General features: G+C 31.3%; 1 protein-coding gene across 1 annotated transcript; it reads right to left on the bottom strand.

The window, feature by feature from the left end:
• Nucleotides 1-399: 399 nt before the first annotated feature.
• On the bottom strand, nucleotides 400-3,853 carry LOC110791435 (photosystem I reaction center subunit XI, chloroplastic-like). The gene is made up of 2 exons (NM_001426418.1): nucleotides 3,499-3,853; nucleotides 400-1,118 (listed from the first exon to the last, which is right to left on the bottom strand). The coding sequence occupies exons 1-2, from the start codon at nucleotides 3,655-3,657 to the stop codon at nucleotides 627-629; spliced, it is 651 nt and encodes a 216-aa protein (NP_001413347.1). The 5' UTR covers nucleotides 3,658-3,853; the 3' UTR covers nucleotides 400-626.
• Between the last annotated feature and the right edge of the window lie 8,278 nt (nucleotides 3,854-12,131).

The raw sequence follows: 12,131 nt of genomic DNA, 5'->3' as shown, positions 1-12,131 counted from the left end.
AGTGCGTTAAGGGGATATGGGAAAGCATATGATTCACCTAATAAATTCCAAAAATGGCTAATTAGTTCGAGATTAACAAAAATAGAAATGTGACATGTTATTTTGTGATGAATGTAGTAGAAAACGGGTTTAAACTCTTTTGGAATTCCTTTGTCCCTATTCCTTTGTCCATCAGGGTTTCAATTAGGACACTTTAACTACTTCTAGTAATTGGTGTCCACTTATCTAAACCTGGACCGAATCGGGTACTAGAAATTTGAAAATTCAAGACTTAGCGATCGGACAGGTTATGCTTGAATTGGAGTTGGACCGGAATCGGAAAAAACCAGTCCAAAACCCTGATCAAACCGGCTTTAAACTTATATCTATATTTCATGGCCCTAAGACCGAATAGTTTGTCTTCCATCTGGTCTGGTCTGGCCTGAACCCATCCGGGCCAGTTTTTTAATATCCCTGTTTGACTACTTTTAGTTGTCGTTGTAAATAATATCGAACTTAAATAGAAAAAAGAACATAGCAAAGGAGCAAAGATAGTGCAAAGTATTTTTCTTGAAATATACAATATCTTTTCCCATCTTCACAATCATAGAAGTTTAGACCCTTACAAACAAAAGCATACCACTCACTCACTTGAAGTAGTAAGGAAGGTCAAGAACATACATGAGGAAGTAAGCCCATGTAACACCGGAAACACCACCGAAGAAGAACCCTCCGGTGAACTTGGCCCACCCGTCCGCGGATTGGAGTTGGTCGGGTTGCTTCTTCCTACCGGTCAAAGTCAAAGCCGGGGCGATAGACGGTTCTCCCTCCTTGAAGGAAGCAATGCCATACATAGTCAAACACATGCTAAGGATCACTACAAGTCCTGCAGCAGCCAAGGAACCTGCAGCACCAGCATACTCAGTGTTTCTTAATGGGCCGGCTTTCACGAATGGGCCTACCAATAAAAACCCATGGGCCAAGCCCACCTCAACACCACGTAGAAGTGGGTTGACTGCAGTCCTGTAGGCTGGGAGGTTGGATAGGTACCAGGCAATCAATGGGCTGGATGTTACTGGGGTCTCAAGCCCACCAATGAATGGGTCTCCATTTAGAGGCTGGATTACTTGGTATGTTGGCTGCCCAAATCAGATTAAACAAGCACCAATGTTAGTTCTGATTTTGATTTTCTTTTAAGTGTTTTTTTTGAAGATGTAAAAAGCAATGATGTAAACAAAATTGGCAAATCCCGGACGGTTAAAAATTGACCCGACCCGACTGACATCTGAATGACCCGTTAAAAAAGATTACACATTTCAACATGTATGATACAATGACCCAGTACAAAAAAATCGACTATATCCGATCTTTAACCATCTGATGACTCGATTTGACAGCCTTAGCTTTAAACTCAACTCCATACTTGTATAAGATAAACAAGTTGATATCGAAAATAAAAGTTTATTGATAAAATTTAGTTCAAACTAATGGAACCCTAAACTATGGGTGATCAATTGAGTTTCTAAGAGCTACTCCCTCTGTTTCGATAATAATGATTACACTTTACTTTTTCACGCTTACCAATGTAAGTCCTTTACGCGTTGTTTTCCCTTAGCAATCTCATTCTTGTAAGACTATTTACAACTGTAACTTGATAAGAAATTCTTGTGTTTTCAGTTCAGATACGCCTATACTTTTTTAAAAGGGGAATTAATCAACTAGACAACTACTTAACAAATAGTTTGCATTACCTTATACAACCCCACCTCCCCTCAAGCAACAATCTTCCCTAATCTTTGATTCTCTATACTTTTAGCCTTTGATTCTTAACTAAATAATACTTTTAGCCTTTGATTCTTAACTAAATAATCTCCTTAGAAGATTTTGCCACTTTTGACCCAACTTTATGTCATCTTTTTGTTAGTTTCTTTCAAGTTCAATAAATTGGTTTGGTCTTGATCTCCTTTCATGTACTTAAAAAGACTTCTTATTCGATTAATTGAAAGATCATTGTTTCTCTGATTTCAAGAATCAAACTTTTTCCAAATAGATTTCTCTTTCCGATTCACTATAAAGTTTATGATTTCGATTTGCTATTACATAAGAAAGTTAAATCTAGACAAGAATATTATTTTCCACAAATGGAGTATCTATAAATATAACCAATTATATAAAAACAAAACTTAAAATCAATAACGTCTTGGTTTAGTGATTAACACTTAAGGTCGTTGTATAGGTTATAAGTTTGAATTCCCCTTATCCCATCTATTATACTTTCTCCATTCTATATTATTTGCAACGTTTTTCTTTTGAATTGCTTGTGTACTTTATTTTGACCGGCTTTGATAAATTGTACATAAACTAAAACATATTTACGAGGGATATTGTTAGTTCACGATATCAACTTTTTATAACATTTACTTGCACCTAGTTAGAAATTAGGATTTTTTGGATAAAACCACCTTTTAAAGTTCAACTTTTTGAAATAACCACCTTATATGTTTTTTTTTTTTAAAAACCACCTTAAACTTCCAAAGTTTAAGAAATCACCACCTTCTGTTAACTTCCGTCAAAACTTTCGTCAAATGTTCCATTAACTTCCGAATGTTTGGCCGTTGGATGTGGGCCCCATTGACGGAACATTTGACGGAAGTTGACAGAAGGTGGTGATTTCTTAAACTTTGAAAGTTTAAGGTGGTTTTTAAAAAAAAAAAAACATATAAGGTGGTTATTTCAAAAAGTTGAACTTTAAAAGGTGGTTTTATCCAAAAAATCCTAGAAATTAATAGTTAAATATGAGGGTTCGCAATGGCCGAATATGTAATTGTCCCTATAAATCATCACAAATTCACAACCACAAAAAACAAACTTTGGATAGAATAAATAAGGGAGACATAAAAACAGTCACTCCATAAAATAATATTTCTGGTGATACCAAAAAAAAAAAACACCAGACATGTCAGCAAACATACATCATCAAAGATCTAAATCACCGAATTTTAGGTCAAAAGTACCGAATTAATGTCATAATCATATTCAACGTGCGTACCAAAATATTACCACTCTTAATTTAGTATGATTATCATTCTAAATCTCTACTAATTCACATAATTATATCAATGATTGCCCATGTCACACCTTACTTAGCGTAAGGATAATATATAGTGTCACTAAAACTAGTGATATGTACTTCATTTGTATACGACCGTGCTTAAAACTTAGTGATATTGAATCGAACATCTTTATTTTATAAGAAAACTCTCGAGTTATTGACTTTTTAATGTCCCCTGTTAAATTACTTTATTCATTACAAATTTATACGAGTGCTAATATTAATTAAAAAATTAAACCAAATTACAACATTGAAACACACCCTTCAAATATCCCAATCAATTACGAATATGTAAACATGCGGAAAATCAGTTACTTTATGCTATAAGATATAATAACACAATTCTTTTTCTTATACATTTTTGCACGAATCACTTGCATATAAGACTGGTCGAATAGTAAAATTACCTTTTCGGTCTTAATAGCCCTAACGGTAAAAGAAGTGTGCCTCCTAGGAGAAGGGAACCCTCTCAAAGCAGGACCAGAAATGCCCTTAGGAACCACAAGAGCCTTAGTGGTGAACCCACTCTTTAATTGGCTAGCCATTGGTGAGGTGGTTGCAGCCATTTTTTGTAGCCCACCCTAAAACAATAATAAAATCTACTTTGAACCAAAAATTAAAAATTTGGGAGAAGAGAATATAATAGGGTTATGAGTAGAATGAGAAGAGTGTGGCAGTGAAGAACTTGGTAAGTTAAAGATTTGGAGAGAGAAAGAAAAGAAATGTTAGGTTATCCTTGAAAGTTGGATTTCATGGTTGTGAGTTAAGGGTTTTGATTTCTGATTGGATGATTGGTGGACTCAACCTTATCCACTCTCATCTTCATGATTTTTATTTTTATGTGATTTTCGGACTATTTGAGTATTTGACCCACCACATATTTGGGTCTCGATTCTGGAACGGGTGTGTTTTCTCCGTCGGATAAAAACTGACTTATATGAACTGAACTTATTCGAAATGATTGAAATTTATAGACGTGATTGGAACTTATTGGACATGGTCAAACTTAATTACAAGAGGGTAAACTTATTAAACTAATAAGAATTGATTGAAACTTATTGATTTAATGACTTGATAGACTGTCAACTTATTTGGATTTATATGAATTTATTGAAGGATCAATTGAATTATTTTTTTTAAAAGCGGAAGAGAACTCTCCCTTTTTTTATTATTCCGCACTAGAATTATTATAAGTATTACTCGTATAACTTAATGTATGTAATAATATGTGTCCATTTTTAAAAGGTACTTTAGTCAATCGATGTTAAAAGAGAGTACATATTGTTAAAAGGCGTTTTAGGTATTTTAACTTTTTTTTAACAAATTGTTTATGAATTAGCTTATATAATAGAAATAATCTTACATAATAGTTACAACTTACATATAAATTTATATATATTCATACATTTGAACAAAACTGTAATAGTATCATTGAAGTCTTGTGATAAAGATTAAGGAGCTTTATTCAACGACACATATAAAGGTGTATCATGGTGCATTCGTGCAGGTACACTTTCTCATATTTTTCTTTACATTATATACAATAGGTCACATGTTCAAATTCCCTCCTTCTTTTTATAATTTGTATACCCCTCTTAGATTCAAATAGGATTGGTTCATACAACAACAACAACCAAACTTTAATCCCAAATTAATTGGGTGGAATAGTGTTGGTTCACTCCGTACTTAATTGTTAGTGTCATTGGTATTATGTAAGCTAATGGTGATTATAGACTTATAGTGGTAAATGGACTTGGTTTGGGCCCAAAATTGAATTGGCATCCTTTCAGGCCCAATATAATCATTTACAAAACCCATGCTTTGAGAAATGAAATCCATACAAACTAGTCCATAGTCAATATCCACATCCCTCTCTCCAAAAAAAAGTCAATATTGACATCCCGACCACCTAGCTATTTTATTACTGCTCCTTACTTCGTACAACTACCTCCGTTTCAAAAAAATCTTTACAGTTATTATTTGCACGAACTCCAATGCAATATTTAACTATTTAATATGTCCAATTTCGTATGTGAAAAAATTATAAAAATTGATATTCTGAAAATACATCCTAATACCAATCTAACTAGATCTTACATGTAACGTTTTGATGTATTTAATGGTGCGAATTTAAGGTCAAAGTTTTTATACTTTGGACACATTTTCCAAAGCGTAAAGAACTTTATGAAACGGAGGTAGTATAAGATAAGTTATCGTATTCCCTCCTCACTGGCAGATCTAATGTATGCTGAGTGGGTCACTTGAGCTCACTTGGCCGATTTTTTTTTTTTTTTGGAATTTTAGTTATTTTTTGGAATTTTAGCTCATTTTAGTTATTTTTTGGCAGATCTAAAAGTATTTAATTTAGTAAATTTTTCAATAATTTTGTAATAGTGACTCCACTTAATACAATTTTTAGATCCGTCATTATCCCTCCTCATCACGTGTAGAAACTAACGTAATCAAATCTATCGTTTAATCTACTCTTCCACCGGCCAATATCGAAGAAGAAAATAATTCAAATTATATAATTTAGTTTTACCAAAAAGATCAATGTTTCATTTCTTTTTCCCTACTTCATCTATTCATGGTGGGAAATGCTTGGAAACAACCTTTACAATATTATAAAGGGGCAAGGATTCCAAAAGAATGGATGACTTGACTAGAATATAACATTATCCTAATTCCAATCCTATTTATTTATTAATTAATTAATTAATTAATTAATTACTATTCAATTTTTTATTTAGAGGTGGATTTGATGAATATTCGTATCACCATCATCTTTTGTGAGTGAACTTGACACATTGGCTATGAAGATTCAAAGAACATTTTGACCAATTACTTTTGACCCATTAAAATAATATGCCCATTTTCATGAATTAGTGGTATATTGTAAAGTTTTTAAATAATGTAATTGAATACAATACTTTCTCTATCTTGTTAATTAGTGGTATGATTTATTTGATTTTTGGAAGATGACTAATTTAGTGTGTTAAATTTAAATTTAATTAGACGTCCGTTGACACATACAATGGTTTAGGTTTTTTTTTCAGAAAGTACTAAAATTATTGACTTGTATCGTAAATTTATAATTAATCATGGTGGTCAAGATTGACTTGTAATAACTAATGAGTGAATCAAAATAGAAATCTATATACGAGGTAGCAATGTAGTATATCATATAAATCATGGATTTAAATTTCTAATATGACTATAAGAACATAATAGGGAGTAATAATTTATATAGTTGAGATTTAGTAAGCTTTTGAGAGAATGTTTATACCTAATAAGAGATTAGGTTTAATTTAAGGACACCAACTTTGCCTCAATTTAATTTCCCCTCCATTTTAGGATTTTTTTTTTGTGTGTGTTTACTAACTTAAAATACACCACTTTTGTATTTACTATCTTATTAAAATTTTACTTTAAATTACTACCTTAAAGTTCTATTTTTTTTTTTTTACTGCCACTTTACAGTTTTCTCATTTTAATATTGGGATATCTCTTTCGTTTCTTAATCATTTTAAGTGATTCAAAGCTCTTTCTTCTTATTTATGTTTAAGGATTTCATAGGGATCTTTCTTTCAACATTTTGTAAAAGGTAAAAAGAATAAAATTTTATTTGTAAAATTTTAAAATATTTATGAATTATCAAACGAATTGTTTTGAAATGTCGTTCTCAATGAAGTATTTATAGAAAAAAAGAAAATAATGAACTTTGAATCACATTAAACGATTAAGAAACGAAAGACTTATCTTAATTTTAAAATGAGAAAACTGTTAAGTGGTAGTAAATAATAAAAAAATTGGAAGTTTAAGGTATTAATTTAAAATAAAAATTTCATAAAGTAGTAAATACAAAAGTGTTGTATTTTTAAGGTAGGAAATACCAAAATTTCCTTCATCTTATTATATAGTGCGCTTCAATTCACATAAGACAATATCATTGGTACGTCTATTTGGATGCATGGTGCATTTCAAAGGAATAAATACATTCCGAATCGATTAAATTTAGTTATTTTATACGAGCTAACATTGGGTATACCTAGTAATTATTTATTGCTAAACCTAATAAGCTTTTGAAACAACGTGTATACCTAATTAATAAGAGATATGATTACGTACGTTTAATATAAGGGCACTACTACTTTTTTTTTTACGCATAGTACACCCGGTTTACCAGAGCTTAGTTCCGACTACATTCGGATCCGACCCGTGTCGCACACCTTGCTTGTGGTGGGTGAGTCTCCCAACCAGAGTTTCTGCATACGGCGAGGCTCGAACCCGAGACCTCCCTTAAGCGGCATGAAGTTGCTTACCACTTGAGCCAACTCTATGTTAGTTTTCATAGAGTACTAGCTAGTTCAAACAATAGACGACCACTTGTCCACCTCCTACTCACCACCCCAAAAAAAAAAAAAAAAACACACACACACAATTACACAAATTAACTACTTGAATGATTTTCTAACCACTAGTTCAAAATCAAATGGAGAGTAGTTTAAGTTAATTAAATTGATGGGTGTGAGTATAAAGTGTTATTGGCGGCGCAAATAGACATGGCTCATGATGATCAATGACAAAACCATGCATGGATCACACTGCCTTATTTCTTGATTATCATAATTAATTAATTAATTATAACTTATACTACGTAAGTATCCAAAAATGGACCAATTCAACTTGTCATTATCCTACTTGTTTTTGCTATTCATCCATCTCAACTCCGTAAGCATATATATCATGCTTCAAATTAAGTATATAATACATAGGTTAAATGTTAGGTTACTATTAATAGAATTATGGTCCACTAAATACCATAACTTATAATGAGAACCAAGAACTTAGGGTAGATCTCCCGCAATAATAATTGGGAGGGGATTGAAACTGAAACCATCAGCTCTGATACCATGTCAAAGGACCAACTCAATCAAAAGCTTAAGCTGATGGTTGAAGCCCCAAGATTAGTTTTATACTCTATCAGAAACATATCCACCCATAAATCGCCCCGAATCCGGATTAACCCTAAGGGTGAATTGGGTGGTAACACACACACACACAAACAAAAACAAAAACAAAAAAACCCATGGGTGAATTTTATTCATCTTAACTAAAATATGTTCAGATAATTTCGTTAAGTGAGAATCAGGTGAATATATAGAAGTTAGAACTCACCCGTAAGGCCCTTAAATCTTCATAAATAGAGGATTGGGATCTCTCTTGCACGTGTTATTAATGGCATTTTCGTAATTTTGTAGCTTCATGAGTTGGTTCCCAATTTCTTTATTTATTAAGAATATTCTTTTACTTTTAAATTAAACAAGCGGATTATCACCCAAAAAAAAAATTAAAAACATGTGGAAACTTATTTGAAATAATTTTGATTCAATTGTTACTCCCCATACTATGTTTTACAAAAAAAAATTGATCATTTCATGTCCATTCTTTTTTTATTTAGGGGAATGTTAATTTGGTTAGGTGTTTTTTTCATGGAAAATGATTTTTCTTTTTTCAATTATTTTTCCATTGTTTGTTTTGGCAAGAAATGTAAAACAATTTTTCATTGATAGGAAAATGGGTGGAAGACATTTTCTATTTAAAAAGAAGGAAATCACTTTCCTAGTTTCCTCCTTACTTCCCTCTTCTTTCTTCCCATCAACTCCCACCCATGAGACCATAACCCATCTACTCCCATTTCCTTTAATTTTCTCCATTACTTTTCTTGTAAGGAACCAGACAAAATAAAACTACTTTAGAATTATATTTTTATTGAAAAATGCTTTTCATGCAAAATCATTTTCACTGAAACTGTTTTCCGTCAAATCAAACAAAGCCTATGAGCACCGTTTTCGCCGGAATTGTGGCATATCGACATTTCATTCAATTCAAGTATAGGATATGCGATATTGTTGAGCGAAAACATTACATTTTTAAATATGATGATTGATGGTAAAGATGGAATACAAAAAAAATTAAATATTCCATTTAGATATCAATACTTTTGTGAATAAACCAATCTAAGCTCGTTACAACATGATTAATCAAGCATGAGTGCATGACGTATCAATGCAATCTCAACTTCTTACGTCTTTTCCATGGGTTTTTTAAACAATGCTTATAGAAAATAAGGGTAGCTTTTAAATTAGAAAATTAAGTCTTTTTTACATAAATCAATGCCCGAAGTATATACATACGAAGTATATATTATCTTGACGAGGAAGAACAATATCACTAATAATCAGTTATACTGCATCTACAATGAAAATATAGACGTATTAAATTTAGAGAAAACACATACGTAGTAATTGTTATATTCACATGCACCTATTGTCTGTGGCGGATCTAGAAAAAATGTTTAGTGGGTGCAAAATAAAAAATACAGATTTTAGTGTGGTCAAGTAGTTACTTTTATAACCAAAGTTGAAAATTATAAAGAAAATTAGCAAAATTTCACAATTTAAGTGGGGTCAATTGACCCCTTTATTTGTTAATTGAATCCGCCATTGCCAATTGTTATTCTGCAATATAAAGTACAGCTCGTACTCCAATGTTGCACAGAGAAAAATATATAAGATCAAGGAACCAATAAACGGGGACACAAACTACTTAATTTGCTATGTCATTACTGAACAAATATTTAATAGAGGATAACAAAGGTATATACTCGTAATTATACCATCGTAAAGACGACGATATAGATATGGTGAGGTGTAAGTCATGTAATGAACTAAGGAGGTTATTCCTCCTTTAGATTGGAAATGACAATTATGAAGTTTGTAACTCAATTCACATAAAAAGATGCACTATCAAATGTGGTATATTATTTATAAACATCAAGAATAAATTTAAAGAAAAAGTCGATAAATGCAAAATCATAAAAGATTAAACTCTTTACGTTGCTTTTTTCCCTTTTCCTTTTTCTTTTACAAAGGAGGGGAGACAAGGATGGAACAATAATAATGGATTCGGCAAATTTGTTAAAAAGGACCTTTTATAACCCTAATTTTGTGAGAAAGGACCTTATATAATTTTTTTTGTGAAATCACACCTTAATGTAAATTTTATTTGCGAGAAAGGACCTTATATGATTTTTTTTTTTGCGAAATCACACCTTAATGTAATTTTTTTTTCGAAAGACAACAAAAAGTAATTTTCTGGCATTGACTAGGTTTTTCCGGCCATTGACTTGCACGTGAGAAGCACGTATGGCTTTATTTTGCTAACCACACCCAATTTTCCTCCAAAATTTTAAGCTTTAAAACCTAAAGTTGAAAAAAAATATTGAAATAAAACCAAGTTTGAAAATTCAAGACTCGGGGAAATCAGTGTCTTTAGCCAAGTTAAGCCACACGTGTTGCTCACGCGCAAGTCAATGGCCGAAAAATCTCAATCAATACCGGAAACTTCCTTTAGGTCCTTTCTCACAAAAAAGTTTACATTAAGGTGTGGTTTCACAAAATAAATTATATAAGGTCCTTTCTCGCAACATTTGATTTATAAAAGGTCATTTTTAGCAAATTTGCCAATGAATTCAGATAATTGTCTAACACTTCTTATTTGGTTACTAATATTGGCCTTAGGCCCATAGCCCATTTTTTGAAAATTAGTCGAGTTTTGGAAATTCAATATATTCATTCAACAAAATAATAATTTTTGTATATAAATTATACTTCATCCGTTTCCTTTTAGTTGCAATATTTTTCTTTTAGTCGTAATATTTTGACTTTACCCTATTTATACATTCTCCTTTCACTGGCTTTGATGATTTACCAAAAACTAAAACATTGTTATATGAAATCTTGTTACGTTAATCTCAATTTATATTTTCTCAATATCAGCTTTTAATAACTTTTATTTATAGAAAATTAGAAACATTAATGGTAAAAGATGTGTGTTGGAATGTGTGAAGGTCAAAACATTGCTACTAAAAGAAAATGAATGAAGTAATTATCTTTTGACAAAAACATGTAACCTAATGAAGTAGTGAGCTACTCTAAGTACTTCATCCGTTAATAAATACATGCAACAGTTTAATGGACACTCTTCTCAAGGCGCTAGTCTACTTATTACATGTAATTATATATTACTCCCTCCGTCTCTTTTTATTTTTTACGTTTTCCTTTTTGGGTATTTCAAAATGTTCTTTACATTTTCTTTTATATTATCACATAAATGACTTAGTATTCTATCAAAATTTGTGTCCAATTATTATTTTAACCAATTAAATTCATTGGATCACTTAATTTCTCACACTTTTCCATTGGGACATTAAATTTTTCTCATTTCCCAATACCAGAATTTTGAAAAAAGTGAAAACATTATAAATAAACGTAATTTATCTTGTTTAAATAAAAAAATTGAGGATTTTCGATGAAAATTAATTAATCGTTAAAACGCGTGAAAAATATCAAACGTAAAAAACAAAAAGAGACGGAGGGAGTAGTAAAATTAATAAAAAGTTAAAATTTGAAAAATACACATTAAAACTAATCCAGTGATATATTTCACAACATCTGATTTTATACGAAGTATATGAATAAGAAATGTGGTCAAAGATAATATATGAATAGTATAAAAGTTAAATTGTTGTAAGTATTCATAAACGGATCGAATATACACCAATTGATAATTCGAAAATGATAAAGGTCGCAACATGCGACCTTTAAGCCGTGTCACAATGATGACGTGGCAGGCTTATGTGTCATGATTTAAATTGGAAATTAAAATATTTAACTTATATTTTTTATTATACATGTTATAAAAAAAGGTAGGAAAATCTTAATATTCTAATTTTTTCCCTTTTTTATATCGGCTACCTTATTTACATATTTTCGTAGTAGAAATATTGAATTAATAGTAAAAATATTATGATGACGCGTAGCCTACGTGGCGCTTATATGTACCAATTAAACTGCGACACGTAAGATTGCGACAATTAAATGTTGTCGCAACTTGCGACCTTTATCATCGTCCATAATTTGAGTGTGCTTGTGAGGTGATCGAAAAGATTACTCGAAAGATTATTCTAACTATTGAT

Source organism: Spinacia oleracea, chromosome 4, assembly GCF_020520425.1.
Source record: "Spinacia oleracea cultivar Varoflay chromosome 4, BTI_SOV_V1, whole genome shotgun sequence".
NCBI classification, from domain to species: Eukaryota; Viridiplantae; Streptophyta; class Magnoliopsida; order Caryophyllales; family Amaranthaceae; genus Spinacia; species Spinacia oleracea.
This window is presented reverse-complemented; position numbering and strand designations above follow the sequence as displayed.

Excerpts from the sequence above, each read along its gene's own strand:
- LOC110791435 (NM_001426418.1), bottom strand. The coding sequence starts at position 3,657 with ATGGCTGCAACCACCTCACCAATGGCTAGCCAATTAAAGAGTGGGTTC. Across the intron at positions 1,119-3,498 it reads GGGCTATTAAGACCGAAAAG|CCAACATACCAAGTAATCCA; the intron begins GTAATTTTACTA and ends TGATTTGGGCAG.